General features: G+C 35.6%; 2 protein-coding genes across 3 annotated transcripts; both read left to right on the top strand.

Annotated features, from left to right (window-relative positions):
- The first annotated feature begins 613 nt into the window (after positions 1 to 613).
- Positions 614 to 4,842, top strand: LOC110412988 (cold-responsive protein kinase 1-like). Its single transcript, XM_089782892.1, has 7 exons — positions 614 to 713; positions 1,591 to 1,779; positions 1,865 to 1,995; positions 2,584 to 2,797; positions 3,603 to 3,834; positions 4,224 to 4,374; positions 4,507 to 4,842. The coding sequence occupies exons 1-7, from the start codon at positions 614 to 616 to the stop codon at positions 4,840 to 4,842; spliced, it is 1,353 nt and encodes a 450-aa protein (XP_089639018.1).
- Positions 4,843 to 14,565: 9,723 nt separating this feature from the next.
- Positions 14,566 to 25,050, top strand: LOC110412492 (ARM repeat superfamily protein). Of its 2 annotated transcripts, none has more exons than XM_021423029.2 (8): positions 14,566 to 14,694; positions 15,301 to 16,033; positions 18,432 to 18,626; positions 18,716 to 18,818; positions 20,576 to 21,240; positions 22,283 to 22,993; positions 23,708 to 23,873; positions 24,739 to 25,050. In XM_021423029.2, the coding sequence occupies exons 2-8, from the start codon at positions 15,383 to 15,385 to the stop codon at positions 24,744 to 24,746; spliced, it is 2,499 nt and encodes an 832-aa protein (XP_021278704.1). In that variant the 5' UTR covers positions 14,566 to 14,694; positions 15,301 to 15,382; the 3' UTR covers positions 24,747 to 25,050. The 2 variants fall into 2 exon arrangements, with proteins under 2 accessions (XP_021278704.1, XP_021278703.1); XM_021423028.2 differs by lacking the exon at positions 14,566 to 14,694 and adding an exon at positions 14,714 to 14,899.
- Positions 25,051 to 25,141: the final 91 nt, after the last annotated feature.

Below are 25,141 nucleotides of genomic sequence, written 5' to 3'. Positions count from 1 at the left end.
CTTTGCCACAATAGTATTTTCACAATACCCCAGCGTCTTCACAATGCTCCGACGTCAAAAACTTTAGGACTCAAGGGTATTGAGGACAACATCTCAATCCATTAATAAATATTTAGATTTTGAGATGGAGTGACTATTTTAAGTACTAATAGATCTAAAATGAACTAGGATGAAACCTAAGAGTCTAAGAGTAATTTATCCTTAATTTTATTTTACCAATAAGGTCTCAATAATTGAAAGATTTTGGATTAAAGTGAGAAATCTAGAAAATAAGAGTTTCAGATCACGGTACAATTTACCTCGTAGTAAAATTTGAAGTCTCCTCCGTTATTTTTATATCCATTATTTTGAACAGCTGCGTTACCTTTAGAAACCTGTGGCCGGCAGTAGTCGACGAACCGCCTCTTTGATTCTGTAGATCCGTCGGCACACTTTTTTTATTACATTTATATCACAAAGAGGACACAAATTGCAATTGCAACGTCCGATGGTCCATTACTTCGTTTATAACAATGTAACTTTTGCATGTTGTCCCCGTCCTTTTTCGATCCTTCAAGTTTTCTCCAAACAACGAAATGAATAAGATGGTAAACACGAGGCTAAACAACTTAATATGCTGATTTCTATTCCAAGTACAAACATTGACACCGTCTTGACTGGGGTCTCTGCTCACACTACAACGGTGGTTCGCCCAGCACTGCAACGCACGCAAGGTGCGGACTTAACCTTTTTTCCTCATTTCTAACATATATGGCATCACAAAAACTTTTCTATCACCGTTTGGACGAATGATTTCCGGGTTCAAAATTTGTTCTTTCACTAGTAAAGATACCAATATCATTCATATGATGTCATGTTAAAGTTTGACTTTACTTGACCTCGATCACTTGGGGTTAGTCCTATTCGTTCCGCAATTGCCTTGGTGTATTTTAATAAATTGTCATTCTTTTCTTTTTGATTGGTTGATTAGTTGGTTGGTTGTGACTTGTGATAATAGGTACCAGGAGAAGTTAACTTACATTGTGCTTTTTCCTACCATGGCCTGAGCTTGATCATGAGTGAAATGTATATGCTCTAAACTTGAGACTAAGGAAATGTTATGTGGTTTGTTTGTGGATGATGTCCGGTCAACTGTCTGGGCCTTGCTGCTGCGTTACTTTCTAATGTTAGTGAATGTGTTTGCTCTGCGTATGAACTACCGATGCAAATGATGAGGATGTAATGATGGTAGAGAGAGTAGTGCAGAATTTTGTCATGCTTTATATATATAGTGAAGAAAGCTGTGTTGCAGTAAAGGCTTGGCTGGGTTGAACTCAGTACTTGTTAAATTAAGTCCGCATGTTGGCCTTGAAATGATCATTTTACAAGCTTTTGTATCGATAAGTTACACAAACATTGAAACCTATGATTTACATAACATGTTCTTTTAGAAGGAAAAAGAACTAGTACATATGATTATATACATAGCTAGCATTCTTGAATATGCTTGTAGACTTTAGCTAATGGATGTATAGGTGCATAGAATCATGCTTCAATCTTTTGTTCTGCCTTGCTTTAATGGTAGTTTAATACAAATATTTATTTCTGTAGTGATACCTCCATCTCCTCCTAAACTAAAGACAAGGGATTCGTCTCCTATGGCGTCTGCTTCCCTATTCTTTTTCCTGGGAGGGATTGTTGCGCTTATAATATTATTGATTATCATAGCAATCTACTGGAAAATTATCAAGCCATCAGGGATGATGAGATTTGTGTCAAAGACTCGAAGGCACCCAGCTGGTAACAGAATTGATGAATATTACACTTATAGAATGTGTTATATTCCTTGGAAATCATCAGCTGTTAAAGTTTTTATCTCTTGCAGCATCGCCAGATTTCTTTAGTGGGAACCTACGAACTATAAGCTATTTTGATTTCAAGAATTTAAAGAGGGCAACCAAGAATTTTCACCCTGATAATCTCCTTGGAAGAGGTGGATTTGGGCCTGTCTACAAAGTAAGTAACTGGTGCACATCTTTTTACTATGGGTCTTTGTATGTAAGTACATATATGCTCTCCATTATTCATTCCTAATCTGAGTTTTCCTTTTCCTTAGAAAAATCATAGACAAGTTCAGTGTATCTCCTTAACTATATGAACTTAGGATACTACTAGGGACAGAGCCAAGGGGTGACATGTGGTGATGGCCACTACCTTTCAATTTTAATATTTTTTATTATTATAGGTATAAAATTATATATATATATATATATATATAGTATTATTATCTTTATAGTTATCCTTTAGTTACTTAAAATTCTGAATTCGCCACTGAATGCTACTAGTTCCATATGATGTTTCCAGTGAATTATGTACTTGAAATGATAATTTATTTCCCATGCATCTATATATCTTTAATCCTCAAGTTGAAGTTTGCAAATTCATTGGAGGCACACACGGTTAGTTGCACTCTATGAACAATGCTTCAATTATCTTGCACCTTATAAGTTGAAATGTTCTGTAGCTTTCAGGTAGGATGCATGATACTACATCCCTTGGCTTTTGATAGGAAAACCTTACCATTTTCTGGTTGACTTTTGACAGGGAAAGTTGCGAGATGGAAGATTGGTTGCTGTGAAAAGACTGTCTGGTGACAAATCCCAACAAGGAGAATCAGAATTTCTTGCAGAGGTGAGGATGATCACAAGTATCCAACACAAGAACCTGGTCCGACTACTGGGATGTTGCTCGGATGGGTCTCAACGGCTGCTTGTATATGAATTTATGGAGAATGGTAGCTTGGATCGCATCATTTATGGTAGAATTACTAAACGCTATTTCTCTATTTTCTCCTGCTTTTACATTAACTTGATATTAATTAAAAACTTGCTTTCTGCTATCATAAATACTAGTACAGTTTGTCAGAAATATTATATATATAAAAGAATATAAACAACTGCTCAGCACTCTTCTACTTGTAGCTTAGGTTACCTTTACTTCATTCAAAAGATACTGTTTTTACATCCAAAATGTTGGGTGATTAATGCCCTAAATTTCTAGTTTTTCTTGAATTCTTAAGATCAATGAGTGTATAACATGAGTGTCTTTTTATAAATAAAATGAGCTTTTAACCTATGAGGTTGGCTTAGAATAGAAACTAGCTGTTATTAATAAAAAAATATGATGGTTACTATCCGAAAACTCTCTAGAGGATCAACCCTTAAGGCGATCAATCCTTTCATGGTTGGCAAGAGCATTTCAGCTTCTATGTAAGAGGGGATTGATCGCTTCAGCTAGTCAATAGTCCGGGATGGCTCCCTTTCATAGAGGATGGATCTTGTCAAAGAGGGGATCATCAATGCCTTCTCTAATATTTAAAATTCATGGGCTTTGGAACTATGGAAAAGGTTTAACATTTCTTTGACCAATATTATTCACTTGAAAAATCGTACACTTTTAATGAAAACTTTGGTCCATAATTTAAGACAAAGAGAACATGCGTTATTTGTATTTTTTTTTTAAGTCCAGAATTAAATATTTTAATGCCTTAAATATATATATATATATATATATTAATTATAGATAATAGTAATTTGACTTCAAATTAATGTCTGGTGATGCAGGAAAAAGTGATGTCTTCTTGAACTGGGACACTCGGTTTCGGATAATAGTAGGCATAGCTCGAGGGCTGCAGTATCTACATGAGGATTCGCATCTAAGGATTGTTCACAGAGATATCAAAGCAAGCAACATTCTTCTTGACGACAAGTTTCAACCTAGGATTGGAGATTTTGGCCTGGCTCGCTTCTTTCCTGAGGATGAAGCTTACCTCAGCACTAAATTTGCTGGAACTTTGTAAGCCTCTTCCCTATAACTCATTAAGTCCACTTTCAGGTCATTAAGTTTCTGCTCAAGTCACTGTGAATCATCTTTCATTTTAACAGGATCAAGACTGTGCACATAAATTTCGAACCTGATAAAATCAAATAATTTTTTTAATAAAACTATATTTCTCTCGAAATTAAGGATCTCGATGAGTTGATCTTCAATTGAACAAATTTTATTTTTCTCAATTTGGGGACTAGATTTTTTAAAAATCATTGATTAATATCTTTGAACCAATTGAATGTTATGGATGTGCTTGTATACTTAATATATTGGCAATGAATTCATCATGTCGAGTGAATATGATTGTGTATTTGTAACTGTACGTTTGTTTCGTCCGATGATCCTCTTTTGTTCAGAGGCTACACAGCTCCTGAATATGCCCTTAGGGGAGAATTGTCTGAAAAAGCAGACACATATAGCTATGGAGTTCTTGTGCTTGAAATCATTAGCTGCAGGAAGAATACCGATCTTACTTTGCCATCAGAAATGCAGTACCTTCCAGAATATGTATGCTAAACATCTTTAATTATAATTGCTTTAGAAAATCATATGAATTAATTAAATTTTGCGCACTTCCAATTTCCCAAAGGTAGGCATCTTACTTGATTATTGTTTGCAAAACCAACTTTGACTTGCCAGGCATGGAAGTTGTACGAGCGGTCACGTGTACTTGACCTGGTGGATCCAAGAGTGAGACAAGATGGGTTGCTTGAGAAAGATGTGTTGCGGGCAATAAATGTAGCCTTCTTCTGCCTTCAGCCTCATGCAAACCTAAGGCCTCCCATGTCTGAGATTGTTACTATGTTAACCTGCACGGTTGAAATGGTCGGAACACCAATGAAACCAACCTTCTTGGAACGAAGGCGTCAGAAGAAGAATGAAAGCCAGTCTTGCAGCTGGGATACTATGCCTGAGCCTTTCCCTTCCCCACTAGAAAGTGATCAGTCTATGCAATCATCTCAGCTGCCGCATTAATTATTTGTGGACATCAAGGAATGAAGCAACAATTTCCTCTCTTTCGGATTCTGATGAAATGAGAGACTGGCCACGCAGACCACCCTGTATAATAGTTTTTCCATTTTCATTTTTGTTTTGTAAGGTGACTTCCATCAAATTATTCATGGACCGAATTAAAGTTACTTGTGAAAAGGGTTTTGTCGGATATATATTGCTTTCTTTGGCAGCTGCGCTACCATGGAAATTACATTCCCGTAAAAGGCTATTGATGGCAGCTGCCATTACTCAGAGAATTTTTACTAATTCCCTTGTATTAATAACATGTATTTCATTTCCAACAAAAGTTTGGCTACACAAAAGGATACCATTTATGTGAATAGTTTATTTCGTTGTTTGCAGTTCACATCTTATTGCCTGATCAATAGCATATACATATTATATAAGAAATTAAGAACACAAACTAAATTGAGCAAGGGGATCATTTGATATTACTGATGTATGTAATATGGTACACATGTAAACCTCTTTGGATAAGACAATGAGGATTACATTTGAATGTAAATAGTTTAAATGATACATAGATTGTAACTATTTGTTAGTGTAGTAAGCACAATATGAACAAGACCAAGAAAGGGGGTGAATTGGGTTTTTTGAAAAATCTTTGTGAACTTTGTAAAAATTAAATTTCTTTGAAATAAGTTTCACCACTTGAGTTGAGACAAAGGAGTTAGTTTTCTTGAAATAAGTTTGCAGCAAAAAAATTGATTTTCTTGAGTTAAATTGTAACAATAAAAACCAAAGCAAATTGTAGAGGGTTCTTTTGGTTAGGGAGGAAGGGCGTGTTGTAATGAGTGAATCGGAATGTGCTAGAGGCGGCAAAGAGGAAGACTGGAGTAGTCCTTGAAGCGTAAGTGCTTTGGATGGCAGGTGGTGAGGAATGAGAAAAGATAAAAATAGCAGCAGACAATGGCTAATGAGAAAGGATTGGATAGAAAGACTATGTGGAAGAGTCTTGAGAGAGCTTTTTAGTATAATCTCTGTTAGGTTTCTAATAATTTCTCCCATCTCTCCAATTTTCAAGACTCACATATTTATACTGAATAAAAACACTTTCTTAAGAGTTGTTAGGAGAACACGTTTAATCATGGAAGAACAATTAAAAAATAATTTACAGGATATTAAAAGAATGATCATGTAGTTAGGTAGTATAGAAACTCACAATGAACTTCTAAGGCTTTTCACTAAATTTTTTTTTTAGCATATATATATGGATTATAGACTACCAAAAAAAATTGCACAGAAAATGAACATCTTCAATGTTAGGAAAGATTTGGAAATTAGAATGAATACTAATTTGTTATTTTATTTATTTTAACATAAAAGGAGTATTTATTTATTATGACTTGTTTCTTTTTCAAAGATTTTTTTTTGTTTAGTCATTTATATACATATATCTTTATTCGTTTTGTTTGGCATAAAGGAATAATAAAAAAAATATGATGCACAAATAAGAAAAAATAAATAAACACGGGATATTAATACGTAAGTAGGAATGGTAGTGCATGAGTACGTATCTGGTTGTTTATGTGTCATTTGTGCTTGTACGAATTTTGTTGCCTCTTCTTATGGCTAGAACTCATTTTACCTCGAAAGTTCGTTATGGTGAGCTTGGTAGGGCTGTTCTGGGGAAGAAAAAGAAGAATACTACTGCAACCTCTCTTTTTAAGAAAATGCAAGTAGTGAGAACTAGTGAAGTACCTCTTCTGCTAGAAAATTAGGTTAATAGTATCATCAGAGAAGGAGAAGAAGATTGCTTTTGGGAAGTAGTGCATGCAAAATAGGTAGATAGGCATCCATGTGCATCTGCTGGCTATCATTGGGATCGTATTTGTAATGAAGCAGCTCTAGATAGAAGATGTTTGATCCTAGGAATGTCAGTACTGAAGTTTAGATTTGAACATGGTGAATTTCCTCTTTCAGTCACTAAATTTGGTTCTAATTCATTATGGGTCCAAGGTTGGGATGAATGGGTAGAGAAAATCTTAAAGAATTCCACTTATGTGACTACTCTCAACCATACTAGAGTCTTTGACGTTGTAAGAGTCATCGTAAAACTTCATATTTGTAAGGAAACCAGAATTGAAGTATAGCTCACTATTCTTGCACGGTGAAGTACCTTTTCAAGTACCATGGTTACTGTTTGGGGAGAGTTTACTTTCACTCTTGAAGATGTGCGCATTCTTTTGAAACTTCCTTGTGTTGGTAGAGATGACCTTCGTTCCATTATACTTTCTAAAAAGTAAAAAAGAGTCAAGGAGTTCTTTATCGACTTGTTTAAGAGCTAAGTTAAGGTTTCCAAAGTGGCGCACTTCTCCAACTAGGTAGGACTCTCTTATAAGGAGTTCAACATTAAAGGTGAAAGTAATCCTCCTAAGTATCCTGATCACATTCATAAGTTAGTAGCTTTGTTGATTATGTGGTTGGCTTAGTATGTCTTCCCAAGTTATCCAAATGATGGAATCTCCTCTTTAGTTATTCCTTATGTAATCAAAATTGCTAAAGGTATGAGCTTTCCTCTTACTCCATTATATCTGGGATCCATGTATAGGAAGTTAAACTTGTAGCATTCTAAGACTGCTGAATCAGTTGGCCGTTACAAAGTCTTGACTTATGGGGATGTATCTTTTACTTAGATGTTTTTATGGGAGAGATTCCATAGTTGTGCCCTCACTTCTAATGTGTATCTACCTCCTATGTCTTTTTCTACAAATACAGCTTTAAGAGATAATTATAGAGCTTGGGCATGGCATGACCAAATTTCCAAGGACAACATTTTTAAGGTGTTAGATAAAGTAGATCAATTTATCGCAAGGCCTTCTGTGAGATCAAACCTTGGTTTTGGGGATCCAACTATTTATTATGATAGATGACCATTTAAAATAGGCAAACGAGCTCACGGGGATTGAACTTCTTAGTGTGGGTTCATTTTTCCCAACTACCTTCCATGATTGAGACAACTAGTTTAGGTGTTAATAAGGATTCATTATCTGTCGAAGTATATTCTCCTTACAGAATGGCACGTCTATTTGGATATGATCAGCTAACTCTACCAAGACCCTCTTTTCTTGAAAACTTCTCCTCTTGCACTTTCATATTCCTTATTGGTATGCCCAATCGTACTGTGGATAAATTAAAAAACTGTGTTGTCCCAACCTTTGACAGAATAGGTGCCTGTATTGTTGGTTGGTATGCTTATTAGGGAAATTGTCTTCAAGAATGGACTTCATTTGTCGTACCTGATCTTAAGGTGCAATTGCATGTTCCTTCCATTAGTAATAATGACATGTCACTTCGTTTGATTCACTCTAAGAGGAACAAAAGCCCTTGTCGGGTAAACTTGTTTCTTGCTTTTCTTTATCTCCCTTTCCCTTTCATTCTCATGTAGATATTTGAACTCTTTCTTTTTTTTTTTTAAGAAAAATCATTTCCAAGTGTAGTAGTAGAAAGACAAGTTATCTCAGAGTCTGAAAGTGAAGAAGAATCATGCGACCACACAAATAACCATGAGTCCAATGATGAGTCAATTGAGGAGAGGTTTCCCAAACATAAACATTAGAGTTTGGGAGGAGAGGTAAATGGTAATGTTATACAAAGAGGTCTGATAGATATAATTGATTTCTTACCCTTTATTATATAAAGTGTTGGTGGAGATGAGATGAATGGCATTACAGGAGTCAATGATGGTGATGTGGATGCTACTATTAGAGTTGGTGGTGATGACGTGAATGCCATTAACCAAAACGATCAGAGTGCTCTTGGGTTTGGCTTTGGAACATTTCAACATAACAATGTAAATATCATTGCTGGGGGAACCTTTGGAGTTACTCGCAGTATTCAGAACAACTTTACAATCGATGTTACTCTTGGTGCTACTCGCAACATTTCTTCTTTTGAGAATGTTTCAAATGTTAGTCGCAATGCTTCTTCTCATGTGGGTTTTCTAAATACTATTTGCAATGTTTCTTCTTCCAGGGATGTTCCAAATTCTACTCACAATTCTTCCTTTTCTCTTAAAGGTGTATAAAATAACTTAAATATAATTTGTTTAAATATTGTTATGCCTCTTTCTTACTGCTCACTGTATGCCATCTTTTTTTTTTAATGGTAGAACGTAGTAATGATGCTTCTGACACCTATTTGGAAAACTTTCATGGCATTCTAGTCATGCCACAACATTTGCAGCTATTACAGCATGTCTATAAAGTAGAAAGTGAATTTTGGCATTTAAACACAAATTCTTGAATAAAGCCATCATGGATAGCTTGGGTACTACTATAGAGATTGTTTCCTCCCCTGGGCAAACATTTCTCTCGAAGAATTACAAAAGATGGTGGGTCTTATGGAAGATGTTCTTTTCTCTAATTGTCACATTAAATGCCTTGACACTTGCGTGGCTAAGGCCAAAGCACAAGTATTGCTGTGTGTGGCCAAAAGGGATTCTCAACTTTATATTAAGGAGAGTAATCCTCAACCTAATATGAAGGAGAATGACATATTACATGAGTGTTTAATGCTGCGGCCTTTTTGTGAATAGCAAACCATGGCTAAGAAGTGAGTGATAAAGCTTGCAGCTAATTTGTGAATAGCAAACTATGACCAAGAAGTGAGTGATTAAGCTTGTAGCCAATATGTGGATAGCAAACTATAACCAAGAAGTGAGCGATTAAATTGGCAGCCAATTTGTGAATAGTAAACTATAGCCAAAAAGTGAGTAATAAAGCTTACTGCCAATATGTAAATAGCAAACTGTGTCCAAGAAGTGAGTGATAAAGCTTACGGCCAATAGTGTAATATTATTACAGCTAGATTGTAAGCATTAAAGTTTACGGTTAAAATATAGATTATATGGTGAAAGATTCGAGCATAACACTTTCGACCAAGTGAAACAACAATATTACAACCAAAATAAGAGTGATTAAGCTTGCAGCTGAAAATGAATTTACTTTAACATATCACAAGACAGTCAAAATGAAAGCGATAAAGTTACGGCTAATAATGAATTAAAAGTAAAAGAAATATTAGGCAATTAGAGCATTTTCATGAGCTCTTAGACATAAGTGGGAATTGTAATTTCTTGATTGTTGAGAGAACTCTTCATATCTTTAGATAGAAATTTTTGACTAATATTCACTTACTACAATCACTCATCCCTAACGAAGTCGCCAAAATGTAGAGGGTTCTTTTAGTTAAGGGGGAGGACATGTTGCAATGAGTAAATTGAGATGCACTAAAGGCGACAGAGAGGAAGACTGAAGCAGTCTTTGAAGCATAAGTGCTTTGGGTGGCAAGTGGTGAGCGATGAGAAAAGGTAGCAAGAGCGGCGAACAATAGCGAATGAGAAAAGGCTAAATAGAAAGACTATGTGAAAGAGTCTTGAGAGAGCTTTTTAGTATAATCTCTACTGGGTTTCTAATAATTTCTCCCCCTTCTCCAATTTTCAATTCTCTCATGTTTATACTGAACAAGAACACTTTCTTAGGAGTTGTTAGGAAAGCACATTTAATCATGGGAAAACATGCTTGTTATGGAAGAATAGTTAAAGAACAGTTTACGGGATATGAAAAAAATGATCATGTAGTTGAGTAGTGAGTATAAGTTTTGGGTAAATGGAGTAGTGGCATTTGATAGTGCGTCCGTGTATTTTTAAGGAGTAAAAAAAGAAAAAGGTGTAAAGCACATGTACTTCAAGGAAAGGTTAAGAGAAAGTCTTCTTAACTATCTACATATCTAAGCTACCAAGCCAAACTCTCTAAAACATCCCAAATGTGAAGGTAACTCATGAACCCTCCCACTTGTTTTGAGTTACTTTCATTCTTCGTACAAATAGCTATTCCATACTTGTTTTTGGGTGTTTCTATGCTTGTAATGCTTTTTAGGCGCTTCTACACTTGGAATATCTCTAGGCATTTCTGCGCTTGGAACATCCCTAAGCATTTCTGTGCTTGGAACGCCCTTGGGCACTTTCACGCTTGGAATGCTCCTGGGCTCTTCTGTAATAGGAACAACCCTGGGCATTTTTGCACTGGGAACATCTCTAGGGGCTTCTGTACTTGGAATGCCCCTCGATGCCTCTGCGTTGGGAATGCCCTTGGGCATTTCCATGCTTGGAACGCCTTTGGGCCCTTCTGTACTAGGAACACCCCTGGGCGCTTCTATACTAGGAACACCTTTGGGCATTTCTACACTTGGAATACCCTTAGGTGTTTCTGTACTTTGAACACCCTTGAGAGCTTTTGCACTTGGAACGCCTTTATGTGCTTCCATGCTTGGAACACCTCTAGGTGCTTCTACACTTAGAACACCTTAAGCACTTTCATCCTTGGAACACCCCAGGCAGGAATGCCCCTCGGCTCTTCTATGCTTGGAACATCCTTGATGTAGTTTTTCTGTATAATCAGAATTAGGTATCTACACAAACTAAGAACAAACACACAAGAATTTTTATGGAGGGTCAACCTCCTTACTTACATCCTCTCGCTTAGCTTACTAAAGAATGTTAAATCCGCTATGAAAAATATTTTTTAAGGCTCAAGTATAACCTTCACAATGCCTTTTTTTGGGCTCAAGCACAACCTTCATAATGCCTTTTTATAAAAGCAACACAATCCACACAATACCTTTTTTACGAAAGCACGCATAACCCATACTAACTTGCAAGGTTAAGTTAGAACCTTTACATGAGTGTTTACAAAGCAAGAATAATAATAAATACCTCTTAAAGGCAGAAGCTAAGTGTTCAAGCTTGAAAGAGAATAGGTATAATAAATTTCAGAATATCAACTCAAGATAATCAACGAAAGCTTTAAATACTTTTGAAAGGAAGACTTAAATGAGGTAAATGAGCAAAGTAAGTGAAGCTGATGTTTTTCTCAAATCTTATAGTGAATTTCGAAGTCTTCTCTTATTGCAAATAGAGTGGGAAGCCTTCGTTTATACCCTTTCAACAATTTAGAGCCGTTAGAGACAAGTTGGATTAGAAGATAGCTTAAATGCATACTTACCACATATTTAGGATTGAATATGGAAAAAGAAGTCGATCTCGATTTTGAATTTCTTCAATTTGTGCTTCGAAGCTTGAATTTTTAAAGTGGGAATGAATCCTCAACCTAATGCTTGCATTATTTCCTTTTTTCTTGCTCTAGGATCAAGTATGGTAATGTGAAAGTTGATCTTCTAAGCTTCCAACTCTTTGGCTTTTTTTCTTCCCTTTAGGATTAAGTATGGCTTGTCTAAAGTTGATACTCTTAAGCTTCCTTCAATTTTTTTCTAGCATTCAACCTTATGATCAGGTTTCAAAGTGCATAATCGATCCTAATCCCGAGACATCCCTAATTTTCTCTTCATTTGTGCATATAGGATCGAGTATGGAACAATATAGTGGATCCTAGATTAGTTTGAATGTTTGCTCTTGGTTTCCTTTAGCTAAAAACACATAGTTTCATAAAGTTTCAGCTTTCTCAAAGTTTCAGCTGTAGGTAAATATATAAGAGCATGCAAATGTGCTCATGAAACATCTCCCTTTTTTTGTTATATCAAAAAGGTATTTAAGTGTGAACGTTAGCAACTTTAAGCTCAAAAGGCAAAGGTTAGTGAAAATCATCACCAAGTGTATAAGCATTAAGAATAGTAAAATAGGCAAGAAAATCAAGTGATAAGCAATAATAGGAACCAAGCAATGATCAACCAAGAACATTATGCCATATATGTATATATAATGAAAATTTTGGCATAATAATAAACAACCATATAAAGATAAGCATTCATATAACAATAAACATGAGGTGCATGAGAATGTGAGTTGTGTAAATCATCCAAGGAAATTAAGGCCCTCATTTTTGGAGGAATTGGACAATATGAGCTTCCATGGATTCTTGGTTGCTAGAGCATGAGTTAAATGCGTTGATCAATGTTGTTAAAACAGGAGGTCATAACATGATTGACAGCATCAAATTTCTCTTCAAGAGTGTCTTGAAAAAAGTTTAAATAGCTAGCATTGTCATCAATTTTGGACCTCATAGTAGCTTGGTTTCCCAAGATAGAGTCAAGCCAGGCAAGCAAGGTGTTGTAGACATCCTCAAAAGACAAAACATTACTTGGGAGAGTAGATGAGGTGGATGGCATAGTACTAGATGACAGTCCAGTCGATAGAGGTGAAGATGGAGCATGAGGAAGAGCATCCTTATCATCATCATCATCATTACCAATATCATCTTGAAGGCGCCGTTTATGAACCCAAGTACTAATAGTAATGTTTTCAATATACCCCATTTTGGAGAGAGTTCTTCGTCTGGATATCCAATCTTAGATTGAGACACCAGAATGCCTAATGATGTTTCAATGTTCAAATGTGCAAGGATTCGGCATACAGCTTTGTTGGTCCTGTCAGAGTGCTAGAAGGGGGGGGGTGAATAGCATTAAAAATTTTAAGATCAGCTTTTTTTAAATTATAGAACTTTGAACCAATTGGAAGAAGAAGGATTTAAAGCTTGTTGTAGTTGAAAGATACCTAGTAAGAAAAGATAAAGAGAAATGGACAATGCAAAAGTATTTACAATAATTCAGTCTTCTTGATCTACATCCACTACCTCGATCTTCTAATCAAAGATTTTTAACATAACTTCACTATACTAGTAAAGTTAACAGCTTCCACCAAGTTTTTACAAGGTGAGGTTCTAACCCAAGCTCTAATCTCTTGCAACAAATTTTAAAGTATTTCTCACACTCTAATTTCTCAAGAAAGAGAAAAAAAAAGAAATATAACTAGAGCTCTTCACTAGTCACCCTTTTGACTCTGTCAGTGCTTGGAAACTTCTTCAATTTAAGGTTGATCCCTTCACAACATTCTTATAACTTGCTATTCCTTCAACTTGCTATTCCTCATGGAGTAAATTCATTAATACTAAAATATTCAAGTTTTGTTGCAACCATGTCCCCATATAAACATAAACTTGCTTTAAAACCCTTCCTCCTTGGGACAACCTTCTTATCCCACAACATTTTGCGACACCATGATTGGCCTTTACAAGGTGCCTCCACCCATTCCCCATCTCAGAAACATAAAATATTAAAATTAGAAATCTAGGATTCAAATGAAGAAAATAAGATTTTTAAATATAAGGATTTTATTTATTTTTGGTTAAAAATTATAAAGATTTTATTACCCATTTTAGCGAAAATTTAACATTGTTACCCTCTATGAGAACCATAACAAAACATAAGATTTTGATTGGGAGAAAAAGAATCTTAAAATATTAGGTCAGAAAATGTGAGTGTATATAGAATTTAGCCTAAATAATAAATACTTAAATACAATAAATATTTATGTACAATCAATCTGGTTGGATTGGCTTGTAAGGTATACTAATATTATCAGTCTCTCACTTGCACTAAGTCAATCATCTATATATATAATATTGGATTCTAAGTAAAACATTGAAATTGTTTGAAGAGGAAATAAGGTATAGGAAAAGTAGGAAGACATTCTTTGATCATATACTACTAATAAAAGTTAAGAAAGACGAGATGCTATTGAATTTATTTGTATGTCAAATAAAAATTTATTTTAAATTTTGAGTAGTGATAAAATTCTATAATTTTATTTTGTACCTGGTGTTAAATTTTGTTTTTTGTTTCTCGCTGTGAAAAAGGAGAGAAAAGAAATTTGAAACTTTAAACGGAGGCAGATGATGCCCTTAAAGCGGCACGTGGCGGACGTGATGGGGCGAGATCCCAAAGCGCTCCCCAAAATTCGAAACACAAAGAGCAAGCGCGAAAACTGAAGCAGAGCAAAAGGACATTTGTGCTGTGCGGGTAAGATTTTCTTGAAACCACTACTGTGAGATTCGTTCCTTTCCTTAGTTTATTATTTTGAATCTCTTCTTCCTATTTTCCACTTTTACTCAGCTTTGAAGCTGAGAGTAACTTTTTAAGTTTCCATTTGCTGTAAAATGATGTTGCTTGCTTGGTTTATTTGAGTTTTCTTCATCCTTGGAGTGTCCCGCATTTCATCACTAAAGTAAGCTGATCTTTCTTGTGTATTTTGTGTTTTAGTTTTCCTTTTTTTTTTCTTGACATTTTATGCTGTTTTCGAAGTGGTGCTTTAAGCTATGTTTCTGTTTGTTTAACCAGAAAATCTAAGAAAAAAGAAAGAGAAAGTAAGTAAAAAATTTGAAATTGGTATCTTCCTGGTTCAGTTCTTGTGCTAGGCCCCAGAGTTTTCTGTTTTTCAAATTAACTACCATTTATGGAATCAAAAATGCAACTATTCTCCTTCTAAAGTTGGTTCTTGTTTGTTCCCCTAACACTAGTTATTAGAATTGAATGGAAATTGATGCTTTTAATTTTTAATATTTCCTACCCGTATTCAAATGAAACCTTAGATTTTTTTTTTTTTTTGGTTTTGTTACGCTAATTCAGGTTTCAAGCAATGGTGTTGGCCCTTCCTTTGAAATTCTTTAGGCCATAGATGATGTAAGATAGGAGCGTTACAAGTAACAAGATGAAGGCACGCACGCATACCAACGCAAAAGGACCCTCTAAGATTAATTCGCAACAGGTAGTTTTTGAGCTTAAAAGTAAGGTGAATCTTGCGCTGAACAAGTTAGCCGACAGAGATACCTATCAAATAGGTGTTGATGAGCTGGAGAAAACAGCAGAATGTTTAACTCCAGATAAGATTTCCCCATTTTTGTCATGTATACTCGACACTGATTCAGAGCACAAGAGTGCAGTTCGAAAGGAATCCGTCAGGTTGATGGCTACATTAGCTAGATTTCATGACGGTCTTATCGGTCCCTATCTAAATAAGATGGTTGCTAGCATCGTTAGGAGGCTCAAGGACCCAGACTCGGTTGTCAGGGATGCTTGCCAAGAAACATTTGGTGTTTTGGCTTCAAAATTGAGTAATCAGGAACTTGACAATAATGGGGTTTTTGTTGCGTTGGTGAAGCCACTTTTCGAAGCATTAGGTGAACAAAATAAGCAGGTGCAATCGGGTGCAGCTTTGTGCTTGGCGAGGGTCATTGACAATACCCATAATCCTCCAGCTTCAATTTTGCAGCGGATGTTGACTCGGACTACAAAGTTGCTCAAGAATCCACACTTGATGGCAAAATCATCAGTAATTGAGTTAAACAGAAGCATTATTCAGGTCAGTTTCAACCGTAGTTTATACAGAATGTTGCTTTGATTCTGTTCTGCTGGGTTCGTTGGAATTTTTTTCCCTATGCTGTGCCTCTGTAAATGAATATTGACGATTATTACCTAGTACCTATTTATTTCCATTACTTGCTTACTCTGTATTTGCATGCAGACGAACAATAATTCCTTATCCAAAGGCAGGCAAAGGTTTCTGTTTCTAAAAGAGTAGATTAAACCCAAGTTTTTTGTTTTCTTGGTGCATATGAGAAGGTCCAAGGAAAGAGAGGCGATTCGAACTTTATACTTTATCCCTACCTAAGGAGGGGTAACAACCAGGCCATGACTTGGTTGCACATTCAACCAAGTTTGATATGAAGTCAAATCAATTTACTTGTTTTATGCTGAGAAAAAAAAAATTTACTTGTTTTATACTTCATACACATGGTAATATATCAATCTTACTTATGCGTTGTATCTTGTCTGACTTCCATAGATGTGGTTGAAAATTTCCCCGTATCTGTCTGTGGTGTGTTTTCTCATGGAGCTAATCAGTTGCATTCAATTTGCAACTGCAGGATCTGTTAACTACTTAGGTTTTATATCTACTGGGTATGAATACTCTATAGATTTTACTTCTCTTATATCTACTTAGGTTTTTCCTTATTTTGAGACTAGAAATGGAAAACTGCTGATTCTTTCATGTTTGAGTGTTTGGATATCTAAGGATTGTTACAACATTTTTTTAATTTGTGGATAGATTACTGCTAGATTTTTTCATTTTCATTATAGTTTAATGCAGTTTTAGTTAATCCACATTAAGCATCATTTGCACACCAAAAACCTTAGTTTGTGTTACCCTTTTTTTTTTAAAAAAATAAAAATTAGAAAGACTGTTTAAAAGTACAAATTGGAAAATACCCTTGGACACTAAAACTCAAAATAAATTGATCAACTATTCTAATGCCTCATTAGCCACCAAGGACATCTTCCCTTGGACCAAAGAATTTGTTGTAGATGAAGAGCCCTTGATGAACTTTACCTAACCAAGCTATTGATACGTTATCAATTCTTCCCCTCTATAAAGAAAATAAAAATCATTCTATCCAGTATGGAGCTCTCCCGAGGGTGCCCCTTCACTATCAATGCACTTTAGAAGGAAAGAACCAGCTGTTGTTTTGAGCTTTTCTGCCTTGACTTCTTTGTAAGAGCTAACACCATCTCAAAATCATCATACTTGAAGGAGTAAGTGTTGCTGTAGCCGCAATATTTCACCTGTTTCTCATATAACCTTGGTCTCCTCAAAAAGACATGGTACCCTCATGGGCAAAACAAAACATTGTACTTGATCGATGAAACTTTGAACAGACTATGTCAGCATGCACCCCTCATTAATGTTTCAAGCAGTGTTATTTTCCCTTACAACTATGGATTAGAGTGTTGTGTACTTTTCATGCTAAAGCACCTCACATGAGTTTGAAAGATGTTATTTTTTCTCTAACTCTAAGGCTTTTCTTCATCTCTGATGGATCTGTATAATTCCCACATTCAGCATTGTTGTCATCACCATTCTCTTCTGTAGCATTCAACATCACAATATGTTTGACTTTGTTGATAGTCATGGCAGCAATATTATCCTCTTAAAAGAGCTAGTGTTTTGGGCCAATTAGAAGAATAATGCCTAAAACTATTGCCAATATGATGAAGCACTCTCCCATTCCTGCATTTAGGAGTCTTTAGTTTATATCAAAGTGATTTTAGACATCCCCTAATAAAAAAGATTGGAACTTATTTGACCATGCTATTGATGCGCTATGAGAATGTTAGCTTTACGCTTGTCTTTTGGTTGTGAAATAAAATAAGCTTTGCTATTTCTACATAAATCTGATTCTCAATTCAACCAGTCACTGCCTGATTAAGTGGTGTTATGTCACATTTGTTAAATTACAGTTTCCTGTGGCCTTCTATTCAAGTCAAGTCTTTTCACCTATTACCTACTGGTTTTTAGGTTAGATATTTAAGATGGTATCAGAGAGTGTTTTGTTTGTTCCCGTTTGTTATGTTCTTTGTTACCCAATATTTGTCATCCACATGGTAAGCCATTTATTTTAGTTGTTAGTATTGGGTCTATGTATGAGGGGAAGTGTTAAGTGGTATTGTGCCACATGGGTTGCATTTAGAGTTTGTTGAGACCTTATATTCAAGTTGGGCTTCTCCTTTAGTGCCAATTGGTTTTAGGTTGTAGTTTAAGTAATGACAAAGCAAGTTACACTATAAATTATCATTTTCAATCATTGGTAATTCATAGAGTTGGTATTATTGCTACTTCTTGAGTGTCATTGTTTTTTTGTGATTGCTTTAACATACCTGTTTAATTTATGGGTAAAACTTGCATTTAATGCTCCTTCCAGGCAGGGGGTGCTACAACACAAAGTCTTCTGACCGCAGCAATGGCTAGCATTCAAGAAGCTCTCAAAAACAGTGACTGGACAACACGTAAAGCTGCTTCTATGGCATTAGGGGAGATTGCTTCAAGTGGTGCATCTTTTTTGGGAACTTTCAGGGCATCCTGCATCCGTTCCCTTGAGTCATGTCGTTTTGACAAGGTTAGCATTTGTTAAAGATTTTTTTGCTCTAGGTAATTAGCTCATGAATGGTTGTACCAGGTTTATTAGGTTCTTCTTGTCTCTTACAGGTCAAACCAGTTAGGGACACAGTACTGCATGCCCTTCAGTACTGGAGAAGTGTTCCAGGACCTGATACTTCTGAACCTTCTGAGGCTGGATCTTGTATAAAAGGTTTAGTGGCTGGCACTCATTACTCTTACCGTGTACAAGATTTTACCTGTTGAAATTTTTTTAACATGTTATGTTTATTTTTGGTGGCATTTGATTGTAATAAAACTAGTTTCTTTCAGTTTTTGTGCTTTTGATTGTGAGGAAAGAGTATTAGCTTCATTAATGAATAATAATTAATAAATTACTAGCAAATGGCTCTGTAAAAGGTTTTGTGGCTGGTGCCCATTACTATTAATGTGTACAAGATGCTACCTGTTCAATATTGTGTGATTTGTTTTTTTTTGAGATGGCATTTATTGTCGGATAAAACTAATTTCCTTCAGTTTTTGTGCTTTTTGTTGTCGGAAAAGGAAAATTGTTTCCTAAATGATTAATAAACCACTAGCAAAATGGCTCCGGCCAATCTCACCCAAGATGTTTTGCAGGAAATAATTGTGGAGAAGTTTAAATTGTTTTACTTCATATTTTTCTTGTAAAACATCTTTGAGAAAATTACTGTCTTTTCGCACGTCCTCGTTTTTTGCTTGGAAAGTGTTATCTTGCTTAACTTTCTTGACAAATAGATGCATTGATATTCATTTGAACTTGGAGTGAACTTCTGAGCAAGATTGATATGAATATTTTTCTTCCTAAATTCAATCTGCCATGTCATGTTCAACTTCAAACTTTTGGCGTTTGATATGCTCCTATGATATGGAATAAGAGTTACTACATTGCTATAAATGAACTTCTATTCAGATCATTTATGAATTTATGCAATTTTGCACCTCTTAGTAGTACCTGTGCCCATGATATTTTCACAGGTTCTTGGCTATTCGAACAGTGCATGCTTTACACATATGAGAGTATTGCCTACAGATGATACGCTTTTATCTGCTTATTTTGATTGATAACCAAACAATAGTTGCAGATATCCCCTGTAATGGAAAGCAAAAGGTGAAAGTGGCATAATGAGAAAAGAAACTTGCTCCTATTGGCCTTGTCCTGAGTCATTATCTGTACTTGCATATAGTTTAGGCCTCTGAGTTGGTCTTTTCATCAACTCTGTCTCTTTCGACACTTTTAATACTGGGTCTCTGACAGAGCTTGGGCTGCTTATTCCAACTTCCTTTTTATTTCTTTTCCACATTTTAAAGAACACTTGTGTGTTTAATAGTAATCTTGATTTTCCTGCCCTCTTTCTCCTTCTTCAATTAAAGGATTCACCTTAATATGTTCCTATCAGAAATTATTCCTTTTTCCCTTTAGAGGTTTATGCACCTAAGTAGTGGATGGCAAAAGACTTGTAATATTGTTTCACATTTTCCTCTTCCCTATTCAGATTTTTCTCTCTAATGTCTTTCTAAGTAAATTTCAAATTCAGGAAAATTTGTTTTGCTGATGATTCAATCTTTTCCTATTGAATATTATATTGCCTTCTATGCTTTTTGTTAGGTTACATGAAATTAAATTGCATTCATTACATTGGCATTGTTTATGTTTATCTGAATATTTGATTGCTTGTGGTAGTTGGAATAATATGTCTGCTGTAAGGGATGATTGGGTTCCGTACCATTTAATACATAGCATCTGTAGATGGATCAGGAAGAAGTCTCTTTTTGTACTGAATTAAATCTATAGGAGCCACTCTTTCTGTCAACATGAAAATTACAAATCCTACAAATTCTGTTCAACATGGTGGGGTGATGTAAGAGTAAAACATTACTTGCTTCTTCCCTCCTTTTATTGCTCCTATTTACTTATTTCTACTTCTGCAGAAAACTTCTGTGGAGGTGATTTTAGTGATATCACCAGTAACAGTGAATCTGGTTGGAAGGATGTCAGTGTGAAGAAAGTTACTGCAAACTCAGCTATAAGAAGGATTCCTTTGTCTGTTAGAAAAACATCTCAGAATTATGCTGAAAACCCTCGACATTGCAAAGAAGATGACTGGCATATTGAAATTGCTGTTTCAGAGAACCATAATGTTTCTTTATCAGACCTTCACAATGAAGAATCTGAAGGGAGTACTGTCACCAAGACATTGGAGAGAATGACGACTGACACTACAAGTACACAAGATATAGGATATGAGTTTGTTCCAATGGATGAAAAACAAGAATGTTCGTCTGTGTCCAACCTTCTTCATGACAACTTTGGGCCTAAGTTTGTCACTGTTTCTCATGACCATACTGCGAAGGGACATTTGCTGAATTCCCTGGGACGAAACCAGCGGTTTGCAGCTGAAGAGAATAGTAATGAGGACGAAGAAGTGTACTCTGCAAAAATTAGGGACCGTAGAAGTCTTGATTCAACAGTCACTGAGTCAAGTCCACAAACTGTCTCTGGGTGTTGTTCACAGATGGCAAATGAAATTGTTGGCATTCAGAAACAACTTTTGGAGATTGAGAACAAGCAGTCCAACTTGATGGATCTTCTCCAGGTAAATCACAATTGGGACTCCTGGATAGCTATATGATACAAATTCAATGCTTTATGCATTCTAGAAACCCAAGATGATAGCAAATGAATTCTAAAACCATTCTAAGCCATATTATGGCCTTTCAGAGTTTGAGAATTTGTGATTTCATATAAAATGCTTGCCACATGCAGATTTCATCACCATGAAGGACCAACCTTGGCACAGCTGTGAATTTGGTGAATATAAATTTGAAAATTTGGAGCTTCTTAGTCCTTGTTTTACGTTGGTTTTCTTGTTCTCTTTTGTTTTTTCTTTTGCATCTTGGATGTTTCCTTTTCTATAAGAGACTATTAGCATGACTATGTGGTGAGCTTCATTAGGGAAGTAATATCATGAGGGCTCATTTGGTACACAGTATAGGAGGATTGGATAGGATAACTTCTTTTTTTATGCTCATTGTCTCTAGTGCTCATTGTCTCTAGTATTTTCATAGAAGAATTGGAAAGTTAGTTGGGGAAGTTGTTTATATGAGTACTATTGTCTATCCTATGGAGAGGGTGGATATTGGGTAATCCTACAAGTTTGTTATGCATGCATCAAAAAGAGATGCTCTAAAGACATTCATTTACTCATCAATTTCACGTTATGCATGTTGGCTTTACTATTTGAATAGAAGAATCTGGAAGTTAGTTGGACTAGTTATTTTACATGGATATGGTTACAAAATCCTATGGAGAGGGAGAAGATTGAATTATCCTACATAGATAGGATTGCTGAAATTAAGATGAGAACATTTTTATCCATGTACAAAACTAAGATAAACAAAGACAATGTACTTATTGATCTTGTCTCATATTATTCTATGCTATCATTAATCCTTTGTGCCAACACAAACTGAGCATTCCAACTTGTTATCTGAAATTCTAGTTTTTTGATTAGTAAATTCTAAATTTAAAAAATTTTCTTCCAACGGTAATTGCTTGACAACTGGCGTCAGCCTTTTTCTTTCCAAAGATAATTGAATCTCTCCATCTGCTTTATTATATTATGAATTGTTTTCCAGGTATTTTCAACTGGTATAATGGATAGCCTGTCCATGCTACAGTCAAAGGTCTTAAGTTTAGAACATGTAGTAGATAGAATGGCGCAAGACCTCATGCAGGGAGTGAAGCATCCTGATTTGGTGAGCTCTAGGGTTAAGAAGCATAGCCAAGGTGTTTCATCTCCCAGACTGTCTTTTTGCACTCCAAGGCCTTCTGCAGAAATTGGTACCAGACAGCATTCTTTGTTGTCTGTAAAGAATTCTGATGTTTGGGAGGAAAAAGCACTTGGTGGAAATAGGTCAGCCAATTATGTGAAGCAGGGTATGGAGATGTGGACTAATAATACTGTAAAAATTTGTAGAAATCCTACAGGGAAGGATGTTCACAAAAGCTCTGGGCAGGGGGCACAAGTCATTGGCCAGATCAGAAAAAATGAAGCTGCCTCTGCCTCTGCTTCTGTTCCAAGTGTGAGTGGCAGACAGAACTATCCAGACAGCAACAATGGTCTGTGGCAACATGTGAAAAGTCTTCTATGTGAAGGGGACCTAGAATCTGCATATGCTGAAGCTCTCTCTTCTGGTAATGAGCTTGTCCTAGTTGAGCTTCTTGATAGAACTGGTCCTGTTCTAGAAAGTTTATCCCACAAGACTGTCTGCGATATTCTCAGTACTTTGGCATCGTTCCTACTGGAACAGAGATTTATGAACTGTATTATTCCTTGGTTGCAGCAGGCAAGTGTCCAATCATTCTCTTTCTGTTTTGTTCAGACTCTTAGAATTAGTGATTTATATTGCTAACATATCACAGGGGAATGATAAATGCATATTTTTCTGTTTCTTTGAGATATTTAGGAAACCCAACCCAAGGTTGTCACCTGTAATATTGATAAAAAATTTCAAGCATGTCTTCCTGTCAGTTTTCTGAAAATTAGTGTCCAACATTCCTTGCTTTGTCACTTAATTAACTAGGCATTGTTAACTTTGTGTATGGACCATCCAAGAGAAACTATTGATATACATGGTTTTATCCATATCCTCTCTAAATCCTGAAATTCTATCATTGTATTTATTGTCCCTCTAAATTTTTCCATGCTTTTGCCTCAAATGCTTCTCTTATAGCTTAAACTTCCATTTAAACAAATTTCTTCTCTTGGCTTAACGCTTAACATATCACTTGACAAAAAGAAACCAGGTAAAAGGAACAGAGCTGCTGTAGGCTATACTATCAACCACCACAAATGATTTTGATAATTTTAAGAGATCAAATCATATGTATTCTGAAAGATCACAAAGCTATGGTGATAGGTCAAATGCTCTTACCTTGTTCTTTAGAACAAAGTTAATGGACTTGTCATGAGCTTGGAAGATGCTTACGACTTCTTTTAGATATATGACATTTCCATGTTTTCAAGCAATACTCTAATCCTATATGATCTTTTGTTTCAGGTGGTTGACTTGAGTGCTATCCATGGACCAAATCACCTTATTCTCTCTGCAAAAGCAAGAAGGGAGCTGTTATCCACAATTCAGGAGGCAATGAACATGGAATTCTCTAACCCTGCTGAAAGAAGATCAGTTGCTCAACTGGGAATGAGGTTACGCCAAGTATGGGGTAAGGAAATTTGCTTGCATATGATTTTATCTATCACCCTGGCTGAAAATAATAACTTCCAAGTTTCTGCATTTGCTTAACCTACTCCAACCCCCCTCCCATCCATAAAAGAAGAGAAAAAAAAAAAAAAGAAAAGAAAAGAAAGGAAAGTGACGAAAAGGCAGTTGAGAACTGGTAGTTTTCATAGGCTACAACCTAAAGGTTGATAAAATCTCAGAGTTTATAACTGTGCTTGATTGTATCGTCAAGTAAGACATGAACTTTATGTTCTTTAGAATTCAAAGACATCTTCATAATTTCTTTGGTGACTTAACATTGTGATTTTCTATTTGTATTTTGGATGGTCTTGCTTTCGCTTTAAGATTTTCTGAATGCGTGTCAGTGTCTTGATGTTCACTAAAGGTTAAAGTAATGGATGTTTATGGCCAATTTACCATACCTCTCTGTGGTACCATATTAGTTCAGACTGGGCGTTGCCAACATAGTTGCTTTGAAGAAAGTTATGTCCTTGAAGCATCATAGTGAAAGTGTTAGAAATTGACAGTTGATTGTCTTCAATTGCAACTAAAAGTGCATTATATAGAAGGTGAAGTTTCTGTTCAGTTAAGACCAAAATGTATGATTTTCATTCTGAATGTCCGATGTGGGCACATTAGCTTCAATGGTTCTAGAGCTTACAGGATCATGTGAAGTCATGTTGCGTTTTTAAACTTTTGTATGAATGCTAATGGTATCTGAACTATTATATACATGTACATCATAACATGATTAACTCTATTATGTGCTTCAATGCTTCTGCTTATTTTCCTTGAAGAATTACTACTTGCTGTTGAGAATTGAACGATGGTTTCTCTTGTTTAAACAGGAAAATAAATGGTCAGAGTTATCAGATGGTTGTACGAAAAGTTGTCCACAGATTCGGATCATTGGCAGAATACATATGTGTGGTTCCTCTGTCTATATAGATGTCCATCCTGAATGTAATGTACTCAAATCTGTTTGAGCAACTTTTCTGCCTTTTACTGCACTATTAGTTTGTTAAATATATTTTTTTAAGTGCCTGTTTTGGGTATTTCATTCCGTACCTAAAATGCTTCTCCAGGTCTTGCATTTTAAGTTGTCAAAAGTAACATGCATGATTTCTCTTTTATTTAATTAATTAGTAAAATTGTGTTGAGACTGCTTTTTTTTTTTTTTTCATCATTTGCTTATTTTTAATTGATATTAACTAATTTTGTGGAAAGGCTGTCGATAAAAATATATTATTA

Source organism: Theobroma umbraticum, unplaced genomic scaffold, assembly GCF_002168275.2.
Source record: "Theobroma umbraticum cultivar Fairchild unplaced genomic scaffold, ASM216827v3 scaffold_95.0, whole genome shotgun sequence".
Classification (NCBI taxonomy): domain Eukaryota; kingdom Viridiplantae; phylum Streptophyta; class Magnoliopsida; order Malvales; family Malvaceae; genus Theobroma; species Theobroma umbraticum.
This window is presented reverse-complemented; position numbering and strand designations above follow the sequence as displayed.